Source organism: Anguilla rostrata, chromosome 1 (genome assembly GCF_018555375.3).
Source record: "Anguilla rostrata isolate EN2019 chromosome 1, ASM1855537v3, whole genome shotgun sequence".
NCBI classification, from domain to species: domain Eukaryota; kingdom Metazoa; phylum Chordata; class Actinopteri; order Anguilliformes; family Anguillidae; genus Anguilla; species Anguilla rostrata.
The window spans coordinates 39,184,572-39,204,514 of NC_057933.1; the positions used below are offsets into that span (position 1 = coordinate 39,184,572).

General features: G+C 42.4%; 1 protein-coding gene across 10 annotated transcripts in view; it reads left to right on the plus strand.

The window, feature by feature from the left end:
• heatr5a (HEAT repeat containing 5a) overlaps nucleotides 1-19,943 on the plus strand; it is a 97,925-nt gene that overhangs the window by 53,786 nt on the left and 24,196 nt on the right. For 6 of the 10 annotated variants that reach the window (XM_064336112.1, XM_064336121.1, XM_064336130.1 and 3 more), the window contains 10 exons: nucleotides 329-428; nucleotides 6,408-6,517; nucleotides 7,142-7,305; nucleotides 7,411-7,577; nucleotides 7,847-7,952; nucleotides 8,973-9,163; nucleotides 9,948-10,107; nucleotides 10,406-10,595; nucleotides 11,025-11,194; nucleotides 18,566-18,592. In XM_064336112.1, coding sequence (XP_064192182.1) covers nucleotides 329-428; nucleotides 6,408-6,517; nucleotides 7,142-7,305; nucleotides 7,411-7,577; nucleotides 7,847-7,952; nucleotides 8,973-9,163; nucleotides 9,948-10,107; nucleotides 10,406-10,595; nucleotides 11,025-11,194; nucleotides 18,566-18,592 — 1,385 coding nt within the window. The remainder of the gene's footprint in view (nucleotides 1-328; nucleotides 429-6,407; nucleotides 6,518-7,141; nucleotides 7,306-7,410; nucleotides 7,578-7,846; nucleotides 7,953-8,972; nucleotides 9,164-9,947; nucleotides 10,108-10,405; nucleotides 10,596-11,024; nucleotides 11,195-18,565; nucleotides 18,593-19,943) is intronic. The other 4 variants (XM_064336150.1, XM_064336140.1, XM_064336174.1 and 1 more) reach the window with 1 other exon arrangement.

Genomic DNA, 19,943 nt, shown 5'->3' on the forward strand with positions numbered 1-19,943 from the left:
ATTGTGATTACATGGCAGAACGTTCAACCTCCCTAATATAGCCTAAAGCCTATAACCTTGGTTTTGAACTTCAATCTTTACAAAATGTAGTGTATCAGGGTCCCACTGTTTCTGTCCATATTAGTGAAATGTATTGGCACAACCACCTGCTCCTCTGACCCACCTCCTGTAAAATGTGTGCCACGCCCTACCTGGACCTGTTGCTCATATAATCAGTATAGTGTAATGTGCACAAACTTGTAGAACTTATCATTACATTACATTGATTTAACAAATGTTCTGACCAAAAACTGTTTTTCCCTAACCACTGTCTCCGTTCTTTCTCCAGCTATGAAGAGCTTGGTCGTACACTGCAGTGACCTCCTGAATGATGATGTCATAATTCGCCTCCTCACACCATTGGCTTGTGCGGTGGCTCTCCTCAACCAGTGAGTCCTAATGAAGGAGCAGGGGGAGGAGCCTGTGCAGAGCATGCTCAGATGCTGGGAGATCCCACCTTCATGTTATGCCTATGGGAAACTGTCAGGCTGCAGGACACTGGATGTCTGGATAGCCTTAGAATTTCAGCTTGCTTGTGAACACACATTTCTCTCTAGTGACAGATGAAAATACTTTCAAAGACCCTGTGCAGTCAAAATCATGTTTTTAAAATGCTTATATTATAACCAAACTGTAAGGTTACTTACACATTGATTTTAAAAGTATTTCATACATGTATGTAATGAATTAGGTTTTTTTTCCTGAAAACTATACAATTCTCGACATTGCCGCCTGGCGGAGTATTTGGTATTGGTGGTTTTGAGACCAAATTTGTGACGTCATGAATGTTTCTAATTTGCATTGACCAATGTGTGGTGGCCAAAACACTCACCCAGTATGCACTCCCAAGTTCAAAGCCGGTTGAACGGACCGGTTTCGGTAAGCATCCGTTCGGGCTAGATTATGTTCTGCTATTAATCAAATCAAGCCTACAGACTATAACGTTACCATTAACCTCATCTCCCCAATTTTCTTTCTGTCTGGCTATTTACTTGCTGTCTGGCTATCGATAATTTTGCTAATGTAGCAATGAGCTGTACTTATCTTGTGTAAATATAGCTAATGTAGTAACGTTACTTTATTCTCCAGACTGTTATGACGTTACTGCCGCAAAAAAACCAAACGATAATGTTATGTGCTAACCTAGGTTATCCTATAACGTTAGGTCCTATATTGTAGGCTGTAAGCGATGGGCTCATACATATATTCAATATCAATATCTGTTATTGCTGTACTCGTTATCCATTATTGCGGTCGTATGATAACTAGCTAACGTTAGCTAACAACTGACGTTACGTGGAGCGAGTGAGTGCTGATCCAGGTCAGTGGGAGTGAGCGGCCTGGGCTGTCAATTAAAAGTGAATGCATAAATAATTAGGACAGAACTGACACGCCCAACCAGTCTTGAGCCTGCTATATTAAGAAATTCAGGTTTTACATCAAAGCAGGTTTTTTATCTTTTCAAAGTCTAATAAGTAGAAAAAATACACATATATTGTAATTTAGTAACTAAAGGAACAATTTAAATGTAAAAAAGGGAGGTTGCACAGGGACTTTCAAATGTGGATAGTAAAAGAAAACCAAATTGGAGAGGGGCAGGTGGGTGGCCGCAAGAGTTAAGTGATGTCAGCTCAGTGACAAAACCAATATCCTCCCTGCATATTTGACTACAAACATCAGGAATGTGAGATTTGTTCTTGTGATTTTTTTTGGATTGCAAAGCAATTTAAAGCCTATTTACAAAGTTGCTTTAACTTTACAGTTTGGGGTGTTGGAAATTTTTTTTCTAGAACATTTTGCCATGTTTTTGTTCACCACATCCTTACGGCAACATTAATAAATTGCAAAAACGTCATCTGCTCATTGTGCTTGCCTATACCTAGCTATTGGTGTGGATAGATGTGCCCAAATATGAGCAAATTATGATGACCTATAATGTATTTATGACCAACAATTTTTTTGTTAGTCTGTTGCCTCTACCCAAACCCCACCCCGCCCCCCCAAAAACAACAAAACCTGCCTATTGTCTAGGCTTAGTACCTCCCTGTCAGACTGACATACTAATAACTCATATGTGACCTACAATAAGCCACCTTTTTATTAATCCTTTCCGGGTTTAGGAGAGCTGACTTTTAAAGACCTGTAGAGTTAGAAGTATTCTTAAAGCGAACATTTTTGAAGTGATTTCATTCATCAGTATAAAAGTAGGTCCAAATTTGCATCACTCTCAGACTTCAAGCACTTTATGGCTTATTTTGTACTCTGAGGCATATGAGCCTGCCTTCTGGCATACTTAATTATCCTGAGGCAGAAATATAATGAGTGAGGATGGTTTTATTCAGGAATGAATCAGCCCTCTATGTCAGAGGACACACACTTGTGTGCGCAACATTGTGATTTTATTTTTTGCTATTTATATATTTTCCTCTCATGCTGTCCAATATCATAATTTACAATTTAGGCATTTAGCAGAAACTTTTAGCCAAAGATATTTATAATGGAACATTAGTGCCATTGTCAAAGTGCATGCCACAAAACCGACTAAAAAACTAAAGGGAGGGTTACTGTTTGTTTATTTTCAATGGAGAGTGTTCTGCTCTGTTGCTGTCTTAAGGAGGAGCAAAACATTTTAACTGTAAGCAAGCAAACTGTCTCTCTGTAAACACTGCTGAGGAAACCGCACAAGCACTCCTGTGCCCAGGCCCTAAGCTATGCCACTGGCAAGCTAGCAAATGTACATCTGCAAAGAAGGGGTTGGATTTTAGCACTGTGCAAATTATAACTTGTTTTCTGTGAATGTTATTTCCCCAGCTTTTTTCTTTTTTTTTTCTTTTTTTATACAAGAAATCTGCCAGTATATGTTAACTGTCAGTGTACTTGACCCCATTTGGAGTAAGTGAATTGTGATGTTAACACTGGGTCTAAATGAACCCAGACTCGAGCAACTCTACCTTGCATGCATAAATACCTGCTTAACTACTGAACTTACTGTTTTCCAGTGTCTTTTGTACTATTATCTGACGTAAGCATATCAGCAGATATACATTTTCCACACCTGCTTCCGTATAATTTATCTGTCTATGATTTGTGAGAACTAAGTGTTTTTTAGAAAACACTTTTAGAACAAAATTCTGTTGATTTCCAAGTACCTGATCTTTTGAAGGTGACACTCATGCCCTCTGAACTATCCTGCTGATTGCCCTGGCGCACCTGGGGCTAAATGATGCCTTACACTTGCCTCTGCTATCCTCTAAGCCTCCTGCAAGCCTTGCTTTCGCTTGGCCAAACAGCGGCAGACCCACTCCTTTGCCGTGCCAGCCTACGAGGATATTTTAAAGGAGTTCAAATACTGCTTTGATAACCCAAAAGGCATCACCCGCCGCAATTCTGAATCCAGATCATTGCCTCCTATGCAGGATGCAGATAAGCATGGCCTGGATCACATACCTGCAGTTGACGCCCATGTTGCATCGCTTGTGATCTCTCCAGATGAAGCTCGCTGCCCTAACTCCTATTGCAGGCTCACGGATGACTTTGTGGTGCGCGCATTCAACACTACAGCAAGGCTGGCACGCATTAATAATACTGTACCTCCTGGTGCTTGCCCTGAGCACCTTGCTATAGGGAGCTAATGTTGACCCCTCGGTCATGAGTCTAGTTGCTGGCTGTCGGTCACATGACCAGAGACTAGGGATGTATACTGTACTGTACTGGGGACTAGGGACTGTAATGTACTAGGGACTAGGAAAAGAACAAAAAATGCGATGGAAACAGATATTTCTTCTACCCGAAGTTGCTCGTTATTATTCGGATTCGGAAAAAAAATTTAAAAGTCCGCTCCATGTCGAGTTTTCATCCTCCATCTAACGTTACACAAGAGAGAGAGAGTGAGAGAGAGAGAGGGCGGTGGCGGCACCGGCACCAGTCACGCACACAAACAAACTTTGAGCCACTGTGCTGCAAAACGTTTAATAAATAAGTTCTGTGCGTCAGCCATTATGTTTCTTCAAATCGATTCATATCATTGTGGATGGCCACTAGATAAAAATGCCCATTCTGTTTGCAACATAGGACTTTGATTTCACTAACTAGTCATTTCATTTAGCCTACTACACATTATTGAAAAGTGATCGCTATATTCCGTAGTCGCCCCCACCGATTCAGCGCACAGTAGGCAGCGGGCTGAGAGCTGACCGTTCCCGTTCTCTCAGAGAAACTCTCGCATCGAGGAGAAGGTGCGGGAGCTAGCGAGACACAAGCCTGGTGTGGCAGCTGGATTTCTTTCAAACCCCCGCAACCTATACATCAAAACGAAGCTTAGAACCTGTAGTCTTTAGCTGTATGTGTTAATTTCCTCCAGTCGAAATATTGAAAAAACCGAAGTTTTACCTTGTATTTCAGTCAGTGTTTATCCGTTTAAGATCTAACATGCTGTATTCATCAGTCATAGGTCTTGGTTATAATGAACACGAAATCCATTCATGGTAACAGTTGCCACCAATGTAAAATACGAGAACATCAGATGGCTTGCAGGCTATCCAAACTTAGTTCAGTAGGAGAAAAAATTAAAAATAAAACAGGCAAAAAAAAGTTCATGTAGGCTATTACTGACTTGTAGAGTAGTAATTCATGTTTCGCTAGCGAACTGCAGTAACGTTAACACATCAAGAAACGTGAACGAAGGATCATTGGAATTTAAGATTATTCCCTTCAACTGAAGGATATGTTTCTATATATCTTTACTGTAAATAGTTTCTATTTCCAATGCAAAACAGAATCTTTCAATTTATAAAACATTTTTTTTTTCTGTTTCTGATTGTTCAATGTACCCCAATTAAGGGGGAGCGGGGGGCTGGGGGGGGGTTGGTGGTGGGGTTCAGACAGTTCATGAAAGTTAGTTTAGTTAAAAGTTTAAAAAAGAGAGAGAGAGAGATGAAAAGTACAGTATGAGGATGTGGAAATATATTTCATAATTATAGCAATATTAAATCAATTTAATGCTTTGAAGGCACAATTGCACTGCCAATGAATATTAGGTTATAAAATACAGCATTTGCCTGATTTAACGTGACTTCTGGTATAAACCACGCCCACTTCCTTTCTTCTCTCCGAATACAGATACAGATAATTTTCTTGGTTGAACAGATACAGATACAGATAATGACGTCTCTGCACACCTCTACCAGAGACCTGGGCAGACTGATGACCAACCTTGTGCAGACCTGTCGCCAAGTTTGGTTGGCTTAATCTCGCTTGCCAGATGTGTGCAAAAACAACCTGTGGAACCTGCTGCTGGTTGTTGGTCAGATTTTTGGCTGTGCAGTTCAGTGACTCTTGAAAGACGGGCTCAGGTAGTTGAGTCAAGGCATCACCATGTCCCAACTCAGCATGGCTCACCCTTTGGAGTGCCAGTGTCACCAGCCCCATGACGGGCATTAGGCACCCACCACCAACTCGTCGCTCTGTTGCTTTCACTCGTCAGGTTATTGGCCAGTGGACTCAGGCCCCAGGTCGCTGCCCTGCTGCTGCTCCTGGGAGGCAACTGCACTACCCCTGAATCAGTGGGCCGGCCACTGGATGTTTTTCAGAGCAGCACCTTGCCCAATTGGCAGTGGTAACACAGGACCCATGGGTCCTGGCAATGCTGGCCCAAGGTTCAGTTCTGGTTCTTATTGCTCTACGACAGCTGCAAATGTTGTCCAGCAGCCTCTGATTGGACCCCAAGCAGGACTGAAACACCAATGCACTACAACACCAAAGTCTCCAGCAATGTCTCTGTGCTCTCCAGCTATGGAGCCTTTAGCAGCAAACGTGCCTATGGGCTCCATTCCGTCTCTTCAGGAGGTGCCGATGACAGATGCTTTTCTAACTGGCTGGGGAGTCATTGGGAATCACTGACTCATCAGGGGGATGTGGGGGTCTGGTCGGACATCGGAACACATAAACCAGTTAGAGTTGAGAGCTTTTTTTTAGCTCTTCAACAGTCCTGTGGAGCAAGCATGTACTGCTCCACTCAGACAACATGTCAGTAGTTTTCTAGGTCCAAGCACCCTCTGGATCTCCTCACATGCACCCAGCCTTGTCTAGCCTCTCTTAGGGCAAAACATCTCCCCAGACTTCACTCAACCAGGTGGCAGACCTTCTCTCGCGTCGGAGCCTTTCCCCAGGAGAGTGACTCTACCCTTCGCTTCAGCTCAGACGCAACAAAATCCACTGGTCTCAGTGTAGTTGAAGGCAGTCCTTTGTGGCACAGGGGTGCTTAATCTACAGATTAAGACAAAACGGCAGTTAATTGATTAAAGAATTTAGCATGCTTTTTAATCATATTTAATTGGGATATTTGATTTTTTTCCTCCTCCCTGTTTAAGGTTGCCTTCTCTTATCAAGTCGTATGGAAACCAAATGAAAAACATCTCCTTGATGTTCAAATACAGACTGTATGCGGTTCTTGCTGTGCTGCCTCCTAGAACATATGAAGGTAAGTGCACTCATTGTAACTGACTGGTAAACTGTTTCACAAACAGAAAATCTGTTGCTGGGGGTGCCAACTGCCTCCAGTCCTGTTGACCGATCAATTAATTATGCCTGATTCTGCTGTTGGCTCATATTGTAACCCATTTCATGGAGAGATGTATGTATGTATTCAGTTTTTTTTTTTTTTTTTTTTTTTGTCAGATTATTCTGATTTAATTTAGTAAATATAAACTTCTTGGACACATGTGCATTCTGCAGCTGATGATTTGAATCAAACTGTAAAAAACCGAGAGCAGAATTTGGTCTTAAAAAAATCACGAAAGTGCTTTTCATTCTGCACTGTACTAGAATACAAGCAAAGATTGCTTTTATTGATTGTGCATGAATTGATTCATTGATTTAAGACCTATAATTTATGTTGCCTAGTAGATATTTTTTTAGAAAATGTACTGCAGCCAGTACTTGTATCAAAACTTTTTATAAGAGGACAATTTTCCCTTTATTGGCACAAACATGCACCCCGCAGCGCATTTGTTTAAAAAGAATGAGCTGCTATATAGAAACCAAATAGCTGATAGCTGAGGGGGATAGGCTGGTGGTAGAATGGATGTGTTCTCCATTATCACAGAGAACTTTGGGGCAGTGATGAAACAGCTGGTCAGTGACCTGACTGGACCAGAGAACCCTGTGTGCGCTGGCTCAGTGCTGCTGCCTCCGCTGTGCCACCCAGGCCACACCTCCCTGCTGGGCCCCGCCCTGCAGGACACAGACCAGTGCTTCATCGAGGAGCAGGTACTGAGAGCAGTCGCACTTACACGTGCTGTGATTGAATCGGTGACCCTGTCCCTTTGTCACAATGAAGCTTATGACCCTGTGGCTCACTCTGGGTTCTCTCAGCTGCAGCATGTTGGCAGTGTTGGTGGGGGCAGCCTGGAGAACGACCCCTTTTCCATTTGCCAGAAATCCCTGGATGTCCCTGTGCCCCTCCCCATAGCCGCCGCTGTCACTGTGGCGACTGTGCAGCTTTTCGGGGTTGTCTTCCCGCACATCATCGTTGCTCAGAGGTACCTTTACCACCTCATCAGACATTTGTCATCACACTGGTCTGTTTGTCTCTCTGTCTTTCATTAAACATTTATCAGTATGCCCATTTGTTTGCCCATTCGTTTTTTTCAAGTAGCTTTTCAAAATGTGTTTGTGGGTGTGTGTGTGTGTGCGCGTGCGTGCATGCGTGCGGGCACGTTCATGTGCGTGCGTGCATGTACACGTGCATGTATGTGTGTGTGTGTGTGTTCCCCTTCTCTTGTGTGACTGGCTCTCCCCTTAATTTCAGGGCACACGTCCTGGAGCAGTTTTGCGAGGGTCTTAAGCAGCTAAAAGGCTCCCGGCAGCAGATTGTGCAAATCCACACCGTGTCGGCCTTCTGCTGTGCTTTGAAGGTAGACAGCCCTGCCTTCCTGTTCCTCTGTGTGATGTCAGTGTGATGCTCACATTTGGAGTTATAAAGCCTTCAGTGCAGCACCCCCTAAATGGGTGAGGATTGACCAGATTTGGCATCTGCCGAAGGGGTCAAAGTGTGACCAACAATTTTAACAGCCTTTACTGCACAGTTAACTAGCCAGGTTTTAAGACAGATATGTGACACAAAAGCACAAAAGTTCTGACGTCTGAGGGCATTTTCAAGTGCATGCATCATTGTTTGCATTAATAAATTAAATTAAATAAATTAATAAACAATGTAAACGTGGACCTCTTATTCGAACATTTGATGTCTGCAGATTGACGATATTGGTTTATTTATTCTTTCATTTTATCACCAATAATTTTACATATGTATCCTGTCCAGTGATACCTGCACAGTGTTTTCTCAGGCAGTAATGCAGCCAGTGAGGATGCTCTCACCTGTAGAAATTGGTGAGAGTTTTGGCAGACATGCCAAACTTCTTGAGTCTCCTCAGGAAGTATAGGCGCTTTTGGGCAGTTTTTACTGCCGTGTCCGATTGCCTGGACCAGGTGAGGTCATCATAGATGACTACCCCGAGGAACTTGAAGCAGTAGACTCTCTCCACTTCAGCTCCATTCCTGAAGTACACGATCATCTCCTTAGTCTTGCAGATGTTGAGAGAGAGGTTATTGTCCTGGCACCATGTTGCCAAGATGCTGACCTCCTCTCTGTAGGCAGTCTCATCGTTGTTGGAGATGAGACCCAGGATGGTGGTGTCGTCTGCAAACTTAAGGATGGCGTTGGAGCTGCGCGTGGCTGCAAGGGATGTTCCAGTATCTGGGCTCAGTGCTTCTCTGTGTCTCTTCCAGTATCTGGGTTCAGTGCTTCTCTGTGTCTCTTCCAGTATCTGGGCTCAGTGCTTCTCTGTGTCTCTGTTCCAGTATCTGGGCTCATTGATTTTCTGTATTTGTGTCCCAGTATCTGGGCTCAGTGCTCCTTTGTGTCTGTGTTCCAGTATCTGGGCTCAGGGCGGTTGGGGCTGGGCCCGGAGGAGGTTCGGCGGCCTGCCCTGGCACTTCTGGTTGGTGCCCTGGAGAGTTCAACTCCCCTGCTCCGCTGTGCAGCTGCCGAGGGCCTTTCCCGCTTGGCACAGGTCGCCAACGATGCCTCCTTTACCGTCACCATGACACAGATCAGCTTCGACAAGTGGGTACTTCATACCACCTGGACAAGCCGGGTTTTGGTGGGCTGGGGGGTGGTCAGCAGGCTTGATCGTCATACCCTAACTAATCGTCTTTCCTTCAACAGAAAACCATAGTGGTAAAGTGCCTAGCTTGGGTTCTTCAATGCATTTATTTCCTTTAGTATTATTTCCACAGAGCAGCAGATAAACATTACACATAGTGGATCTGCAGTTTACCACCATCTGATCTCCCATTAACCCTTATTTCCCTGTACCTGCGTAGGTATCAAGGTCGTTTTAGTGCAGAAAAAATTGTATTGTTTGTATTCTGATAAAGTATTTTTGGTTATTCCGTTTTGTATATCAGCCCTAGTAAGTATGATAAATTTAGACTACTGTTCAGTGTTTTTATGAGTCATTTAGAATTGATGATTATTGATGTTTCTTCTCTGCCTCATTTTTCTACCTATTTTGGTGCTCAGTGTATCAGGGTGATGGCACAGAATTTGTCATAAGCACCGTCAGCCACGAAAGTCATATATTATTTTGTTCACTACAAATTTGTGTAAAAGAAGACATCATTTGACCCGAGGGAGACTCCAGAGTGCAGAATCCAGAGTACAATATTTCTCACACGCAGTTTACTCCTGGCATTTTCAACCTTTTTTCATTTTCAGTGTAATGGGTCGCCTATCATATCTGGACTGAGAAGTGTGAGGTAGAAGGTCAGAACTTACCACTGCTTGTGTTCTGAGTAGCAGAGTACATGTTACTGTGGCTGTGTTACAGTTTTGCTGTGTTGGGCAGGTTGAAAACCGCAAGGGATGCGGTGTCCCGCACAGGCCATGCCCTGGCCCTGGGTGCGCTGTACCGTTATCTGGGGGGTATCAGCTCACCCCAGCACCTCGGAGCTTGTGTGGGGGTGCTCTTCACCCTGTCCCAGGACAGCACTTCTCCCGAAGTTCAGGTGAAACCACTGAGCTGTTTGATCAGTGCATTCATTCCTCAGCACTCCTCCCACACTGACCATTGCTCCACAGTGCTTCACACTCCTGTACACAAGCACGCACACGCCCACCCACACGCCCACGCACACCCACCCACCCACACACACACACACACATATGGTTTTTCTCCCAAGGGCCTGAACTGTATCTCTTCATACAACTTTAAATCTAAATAAAATTGCGAAAAGGACTCCAGCTAAAATGTCCGTGTGTGTGTGTGTGTTTTATTTGTTTATTTTTTCTTTGCGTATCTGGCAGATGTGGGCCCTGCACGCTCTCTCTCTGGTGATTGACCTTGCAGGGCCACTGTACCGCAGCCACGTGGAGCCCACAGTTTGCATGGTACTGCGGCTACTGCTGTGCGTGCCTCCCACCCATGTGGAGGTGAGCCAGAGCCTGGGTCGCTGCCTGACTGCCCTCATCACCACCCTGGGGCCTGACCTGCAAGGTGACTATCCACATAGCTAGGAGGGAAGGAAGAGAGTCGTCATGTGCTGTCAGCCACTGGCTGGCATGTCTGTGCTGTCCAAAGCACGGTGCATGTTTAAGAGCTAGTCATTGGTAAAAGTGTAATGACTCCATGTGCTAGCCTCACTTTCCCATCAGTGCAGCATGTCTTCCTGAAGGCTCGTAGCCTGCATCTTATGCCAAAGGTTACGGTCTTGTTTCAGTATGATGTAGTTTACTTATTTAAATGCTGCTGTGTAATACCACTGACGCACAAACTGAGAGCAGCTTCCAGCCCCTGTTTTTCCATCATTCCCCCTGCTGTGACCCTGTCACCCCGCTCCCCGCTGTCGAGAGCCACAATTCTGTGTGACACTGTTCTCTGGGCATGGGCCCCTGTGTATGATGGCGCTCCCCTTTTCTCTCCCAGGTGAGGGCCCTACTGTGCCAGCGCTGCGGACGTCTTGCCTGGTGGGCTGTGCTGTGATGCAGGACAGCCCAGACTGTCTGGTGCAGGCCCAGGCCATCTCCTGCCTGCAGCAGCTGCACATGTTCACTCCCCAACATGTCAACCTCGCCAGCCTGGTGCCCAGCCTCTGTGTGAGTCTATCTGACTCTCTGACACACACACACACACACACACTCACACACATACAGTATTTATATATAGTGTGCAGTGCTTGTGGAACAGCATGGTATATACTCCTGTATGTATGTATGTATGTATGTATGTGAGTGTATTGTGATATTTTGGCTCCAGAGGTTGAACATGTTTATATTGCCTGTTTTTTTCTTTAAAAAGTAAGTTTGATCTTGTTTTTTGAACTATTTCCGATCGCACGTGCTACCAGAGACTGCTTTGCTCAGGGAAAGAAGTACCGGCAGCATGTAAAAAACTGATATTTAGGGTATTTTTATAGTTGTGAATAGACACTATAAAATGAATACCTGCATATGTACAGCCTTTGGAAAAATAATTTTGTTTTACAAAGCTTGCTTACCACCCATTGTAGAGCTCACAGGTCGTTGGAAAATTAAATTTGTAAAGTGTTTTCATTGTACCCAAAAAATATTTAGGCCAATCAAAAACATGAAAACTGAAATAAAAAAATAAAAAACTTTTGAATGTGAGCTTTACCCTTAAGGTCAATGGAATCATTAACTGCAGCAAGTACCTGGTCATTTTGGCCAAAATCCTGCTGTCCTCTACCTGGCAGCTGAAACACAAATGGATCTTTCACCCAGGCAGTGATCCTAAGCACACCTCAGAATCAACCGAGCTAGAGATTCTTCCCCGACTCTTATGACTTTTCACTGGTTTTGCCTCATCCCCCCTTTTCACCAATATTTTGCAGAATTAACCAAGTGTGTACTTTATATGGATATATAGCAGAGTAAAAACAAGGTTTAGTTTTCAATTCTGCCAACATCTACAGTAACATGCATGCTGTTAAACGCGCAGCTGTTTAAATATTTCTGATATCCGTGAACATACTTGTAGAGACTCAAAACTCTGATAATGCTTTCTTTGTTTGACTAACAAACATAAATTTCCAAATTTTCGGTGACCACTGGCAGGTAATTTATTTTTTAATTGTTTACATCATATAAACAATTTTAACTGATTAAATTGAATAAAATCAATATAATTGTGACAAGACAAAACTTTCTGAAATGGCTCAAGTGAATATTGTTTATTTTTTATTTATTTATTTATTTTTTAACTTAAATACCCAAATAAAAATGTGGTTTGTAAGACGTAAACTCATTGGCCACCGTATTAGGTACACCTGCTCATTAACGCAAATAGCCTGCTCTCCAAACAGCGAATATTGTGGTGCAACTCAATATAAACTCCTCAAAAAATGTTTGGAAATTTGTGTTTGGTCGATCATATCTCTGTTGTTACTGTATTATTAGCATTGTATTTTATATCATTGGAAAGCCTGTTCATTTCGCCTTACAATGATGTCCCATTTGTAAGGATCATGCACTTGTGGGATGAGCAACACAGCTGATTATGTGGGTGGGGTCCCAAGTGAAATGTGGCAAATTTCCCTGCCAATGTCAAACAGTGTATTCTCCTGTTGGTATTGACTCTATTGTTTTGAGTTGTTTGGGGGATTGGATGATTGAACTCTCTATCAGTAACAAGGAACAAACAAGACATATTGGTAATTTTCCGCTTTATTCATTGAACAAACAGCCAGGAGCCTCAGTAGCAGGTGGAAGAACCATACGCAGCCACAACAGCCTGGCACCTCCTCCTCATGCTGGTCACCAGCCTGGTCACGCGTTGCTGTGGGGTGGCATTCCATTCCTCAACCAGGATTCGTCACAGGTCAGCCAACATGGTTGCGTTGGTCACTCTAACACGTACAGCATGCCAGAGCTGATCCCACAAGTGTTCAGTTGGGTTGAGGTCTGGGCTGTTGGCTGGCCATTCCATTCAACCACGTTGGCTGACCTGCGACGAATCCTGGTAAAGGCTAACAAAGCATGTAGACATGGTGAAGAGGCTTAGTTTTTTGTTCAGCCAAATATTAGAATGGACAAGATGCGTGATATACTGTAAGCTGCTTTGACTATAGTATGATTGTTGGTGCCAGATGTGGAGGTTATAGCATCTTAGACTCATATTTTCACGCACTACAGTCTCTAGAGTTCACAGAGAATTGTATGGACTTTTTTTTTTTTTTTTTTCCAAATTTGGTATGTCCAATCCCACCCGAATCTGGAATGTCCAAATTGTGAACTATGTACAAGCAAGCTCATATGAAACCCCTGATGCCGGCTCAGTGTGAATGCAATTCACGGTTTTCCTCTGAAGCACGCACCTGCCAGAGAGAACTAGCCATAGGTGCCTGGAAGGCCAGCAGGAGTTGCTTGAGCAATAAACAATGCTATAGGCCTACTGACTGTATCCCCCTCGTTTCTAAAACTGGATGTCTGAAGATTGGAAAAACATTTCCTTGTCTGACGTATCTCGATTTCTGCTAGAAGTTGGGTCAGATAGTTGGGTCAGAATTTGGCGTAAACGGCATGAATCAATGGATCCATTTGTGTCAACGGTGCAGGCTGGTGGTGATGGTGGTTTAATGGTGTGGGGAATGTTTTCTTTGCACATATTAGGCCCCTTAACCCCTTTGCGCACATGCAAAATCTGGCCAACCCTTGCCCATTTAGGGGGTACCCTATTTAAAGCTTTATCACCCAAGAAGTGAGCATCACAGAGACTTGAAAAATGGCATAAATGAAGCAAGACATTTGTACCATTTACAATATTCATAATTTAGGAAGAAATAAATGCAAATTGCACAAATACAATTATCAAGGCAAAAAATCTATAATGCTCATTTTTAGTTTGCAATGAAATACTGGGAGATTGCATATATACAGCAGGTTAAACTATACATGTCCTGGGGGTGGATATGCAGAACTACTAAAGATCTGTGAAGCAGAAAGTAAGCAGTGTACCCAGTGTCTCCAAATCTATACAAAATGTCTAAATTATGCATAGCTGTAAATCACAACATAATCATGTCACTACAAATCAACCACAAGAAATTCAATGTTCATTTTCAAGTGAGAATTACAAGCTTTCCATCAGTACAGTGGCCTAAAATATCAAGGTTTCTTGAAACATATCCAAAATCTCTCCAAAAATGAATGCAATGCTTTTTGTCCATTATAAAGCACATACATGTGCCCCTTATGAAGGTGTAAGATGAAACACTGATATCAGATTTTTTTATAAACAATGCAAAAACATTATCACACAATGTGGTACTGTACCTGAATGTGTAATCATTAACTCTCGTATGTTTTTCTGTACTCTACAGTATGTGATGTTTTCTTGTATGGGGATGGGATGACATTAAAATAATATTCAACCCTCCACCACATTTTGGCAGTGTTCCAGTTCAGATCACATCTGGTGCATTAAACACAAACACTACTTAGCTACCTACAAATGCTTATGTTACAGTGTGAGATATCCTCATTATAAAATACCACTAACCTATTTAAAGACACTCTAACTATATAACATTTTCAGCATAATGCATCAATGCTGTCGTTCCCCAGTTTTAACTTAGTCCAGAAAAAGGGTATATCAGCTAGGTCTATCAGCAAACATATGCCTTAGCCATGCTCAGAATTTCTCAAGAATAATAATATTTTCCAAGAAATGATGAAAGTCATCGATAAAATTTCGCCAGGTGCAATGTCTTTTACTGCTACCACAGACTGAATGCATAATGCAGCTATAATGAGACAAAACTTTCAGTTACGCTGAGCTATAAAACATGATTCCAAAAGTAGAATTAGACATATTATACATTGTTAGATAGCTTATTCTGTCATCTATTGGATCGATTAATTGTCAAACAAGTTATATTGGGCGGCCTGCCCAAACAAATTTTTTCCCACCCAAAAAGATTTTTCAGTATTAAGTTGCTTATTTCTATGAGCAACACACTTTTGTATTAGTTATTTTTTCTTTTAAATGTCAGTGACATACAGCCGACTTTCATTTAGCTGCGTGAGCTGGCCCTCCCCCCTCCAGTGTATGGAGAGCAGAGCATGGAGGACAGTGCCTGAAAGTGAACATAATTAGGACAGTCGTACATCCGTATCTGCCAGGTTACTAAATATTTTGTTTCTCCAAAATCAAAAGCATTTTGCCATTGTTATGCATAGTTTTTTTTTTAATAGAATGTGTCCTCTGCCTAACCAAGGCTGCAAAGTTATCAACATTATTTGGATTAATGTTAGATAGCATTTAGTAAGCATCAGATAAAAACGTTAACCATTCGCTTTTGACAGAGAAGAGTATAGAAAAATTCTTATTTGAAAAAAGAAGGCTAGAGGAGGTGGAGGCAGAAACTGCACTTCAGATAGTTTGCACAACATTACTACTATAGTAACAGTTAACAGTTTGGCTTACTTACTTTGATGAAAATTGATGAAATTGATGAAAATCATTGTGTATAGAAATGAGGGCATTTTGGATATCAGGTACCAATTTTGCATGTGATTGTATTATCCTCCAAGTCATTCTGATAGCATAAAGGTTTTTCTGTAACTGAGACTATAGCCACGTTTCCACCGCAGGAACTTTACCCCGGAACTAGGAACCTTTTGAGGAACTCAGTGCGTTTCGACCGCAGGAACTAGGATCTTTAGTTTAGGGTCTTAATTTATTTTACCCCCAAAAAAGTTCCTGCTCGGGGGTAGTACTTTCCAAAAGTACCGGAACCTTTGGGGTGGGGCGCAAATTTCTGATTGGTCGACTACTTGCAGTGTTTTATTTCAACCGCCATGTTTAAAAATATGCAGCCGCAAACCGATTTATTTTCATAATAACTTCAAATCAAACTTGTATGTTATGCGGCGCAGTAGCCTAGTTTTGGTTATAGTCTGCCAATGTCTTGGAATTATAACGTGTGCTCTTCTGTTCTTTTCTTGCTTTAGTATTTGTTTTATAAAATGCTAAGCATTCGTGCTGGGACAGCATATTACGTACCAAGACATTCAAAAGGATTAATTTGGTTGCTGAATATTTTCTTCCGGATTTTCTTTGTTAGCCCGTTGTAATTGACTCAAAACGTTTGATACAGTTATGTGAGGTATGCGGTAGTTCTGCGTAATTCACATTGGTGATACAGTAAAAGCAAACTGGAAATCACCTTCCGCACTTTTTGTCAGGGTAAAATAACAGGTTAATTCTAGTAATCGTCCCTTTAGCTTTTTCAGACTGCCGTAATTTTACTCTGCCATTCTTCAATTCCACAAAAAGACCAGGAAGACTATGGACTAATTTATGGTGCATGGTTCGCATCTGGAGGGCACACTTCGCTGCTCGGCTAGCAGTAACTTCGAAGGAAAGCAAACGGTGGCTGTACCACTGCTAATTTAAATTTTCACGCAAGTCCGAGTTTTCGTTGTATTCTTGTCATTTTGCGATTAGCCTATATGGAATTGACGATGAGAAAGTAATCAAACAGCAAATTGTTTACAACGTGTGCATGTTTTCTGCTGTTGTTGCCAGTTATATTGGAAATGTGAATGCATTCTGTCGCCTCTGATGTCAAGACATGAAAGTGAATGTTCGCATAAAAACATAATGAATGTGTTTGAGAGGATATATAAAACAGTTACATTATTACTATTGGCCTGTTATATCCTATTTGTTGCATAACAACGGTCCAAGTTCAACTACCAACGACAGTTTTGCTTGACAACGGTAAAATATGCCCAAACGGCTGCAGAAGAATATTTCAATTCCAGGTGATTAAATCGATAAAAATTAATAAATACAAAAGTAACCATATATAGTCATTGTTGGTAACCCGTTGTATAAACATGGAATAAACCCCTCCGGACTGTCCCGGTTATTAGAAAATAATGTAGGCTACTTCGGTGGTAGTATGGGGTTACAGAAGAAATCATAGGACAGATGGACCGACGACAACGTTAGTACCTTGAAAAGTAGTTCCTGGGACTAAAAGTTCCGGGTGCTTTTGGTGGAAACGCGGCTTATTACTGAAAAACTAGTTTTAGTTAGGGTACCTTTTGCATTCAGTTCATTCTGTACATCACTGGTACAAATTGACACAAAAAGTGCCATACAGATTTCATTTTCATCTGCAGACATGGCCAAAGGGAAAAAAAATTTAATTACTTAAATGCCCTAACAAAATATTAATAAATAAAGTGCTCGAACACAAAATGTGAACTGTCCATGCAGCAATATTTAATAACCTCTTAACAGTTACAATACAATTTAAAAAACAGTACAAACAATATATATATATATATATCACAAACAAATCCCCCCCGAGCACGTACATGGAGTCGACTGCCACAAATAAATTCTCAACCTGCGGGAAACACTCTTTATGGCCACAGTCTACCCTTTTTGAAATTAGTACTTATAGCAGGACAATCTGCCATGTCACAAAGCACACATCCCAAGCTGGTTCCTCAGACATCACCGTGACTTCAGTTTAATCCAATGGCCTGCACAGTCCCCAGAACTCAATCCGGTAGAGCACAATTTGGGATGAGGTTGAATGGGAGGTTCGCTGCATGAATGTGTGGCCAAAAAATCTGCGGGGACTGCATGATGCTGTTGTTGAATCAATGCTGCAATTAATTCAGGCTGTGCATGAGGCAAAAGGGGGGCCTACTCGGTACAAGAGAGGTGTACCTAATAAAGTGGCTGGTGAGTGTATATTTAGGGCTATGCCAACGTCTGTTGTTTCTTTCAAGCTAGACCCTTTAAAGCCATGGACAATGTTACACATTACCACTTGTGGTCAGTGTTACCCATGCCTTGTTACACTGAATAATGGGTGACAAATTGACATTTTCCAAGTGATTGCCTCGCTCAAACAAGCATGGGCATATCTCAGATGCAGGTAAGCTCTTTGAGTTCACCTATATTCAACTTATTGATCATGTCTCAATAATGGATGTTTTGGGATAAAATCAGATTTTAATAGTTTTGCAGATCCCCAACAACTGGATGGCTTGCTAGCTATGCAGGATGATGTAGCATTGGCAGATTCTATGTTTGAAATTAAAAAGAAATATAAGAAAGTTGTGTTGAGATACACAGCTAGCTACTCCATCTGTTGAGCCAATCGAGCCAACGGTGGCCAATATTGCAAGCTTCGTAGCATGCTGAGGTACCCATAATCTCATGTTATGACTGGATCAAAGTAATCAAAGAAAAAATGTCAAAGGAATATTTGCTTTGAATGCTGAGTGGGTTTCGTTGGACTGGCACTCATTTCATCTTCATCTCCTGCTCTTTCCAAAGCTCTTTTTTTCCCCTGACCCCTCACTCCTCTGAAAGGGTGTTTGTGTGTCTGTGTGTGTGTGCCAAAGCTGAGAAGCTGCTCTGACTGTAGGTGTGTAACTGTTCTCTGTGGTGATGGTTCTGTCGTTTGCTCTCTCATGCAGGAGATCTTGTTGGATTATTCTGTGTTGGTAGGTCCCCCTCTTCTCTGCAGGTTTGCAGTGTGAGGTTTTCTCTTGCATCTGCTCACAGTTCTGACCTCCCCCTTATCCTTGCCCCACCCCCTTTCATTTGTGGTTCATTTTGGTTCTCAGTGTGCTATTACAGAACTAACTGCTGCAGGCATCAGAATCCAGCATGAGTGGAGATGCTTCACATTTCACACCAGGGGTAGTGCCAAGGATCTGGCCTGTGTCAGCGCGACAGCAGTTTCCCTCATAGCCAAAGCTTTCCTTTGGCATACGCTCAATTAACTCTGGTGCTGCAGACCTCCAGTTATGCTTTTGTGCATTAGCTGCAGTCCAGAAGATCTGAATGCCCTCACATGAGAATAGACAATCCACATTAGAGAACAAGGATAAACATTAATGTTCTGGACTGACTGGTCAATCAAATGGCTATGAAATGGGAGTGGCATGTGCAATAAAGCCTTATCAGTCTTTGTACCACTGATGCATACTGAGCGCTAAGCATGGCTCCTTCCATTAGTGCAGCTGCTTTATTGCCAATTTTTTACCTTGAGTCTAAAAGCTCCTTCAAATGTTGCATTTCAGCTGATGGGGGTGTGTTGTGGGAGTAAAGCTAAAAATTCAACAAACTCGTCAAAACTGAACTTGCACAATGACAGTATTCAGCAAAAAAAAATTGCGGAAATAATCTTGACATAAAAATAATATAGTCGAAGAACACAGAACATTATTCTTATCATTACCCCTTTGTTCAACTCCATAAAGGCCCAGGGCAGTAAATAATGGATGTGCTTCTACTTAGGATTAACTGCAGGGTGGTGCTATGGCTGCCAAGCTTAACATTTCTTTTTGCATTTGGTTTTGTGTCGTGTGCTTCAGCTAATTTGCTCCCCCAGGTTCCCTGTCCGTTTATTTTCTTTGGGTTCTATGTCTGTGTGGAGGCTGTGCTGGTGTAAATGTGCTGCATAAATATGTGCTTTAATTGTTACCACGGTCATCTCAGCTTGTTGTCTTTGGAGCTGTCACGCGGGACCTGCGGGGGTGTACGAGCATGTTTCTGAGCTGGGCACCCATTTGATGACATTGGGACATGGACTATGGGGTGAAATACTGTGTTCTGTGCAAGCTGTCCCATTTTTCTTGCATCCAACATGGATAGAATGGATAGAATACTTATTCTGGAAAGTGGAAACGTTCTCGATCTGTGGGGGGCTGATCATGTATACGTTCTTTATTTCAGTGGGGGCAATGGGGGCCTTCTCAATTTAGGATGGGGCTTAGTCGGACTCGTTTAAACGCGTTTCATTTTTTTAAAGCACCAACGGTATTACATAGTGTCCTTTTCTCAGTGTGA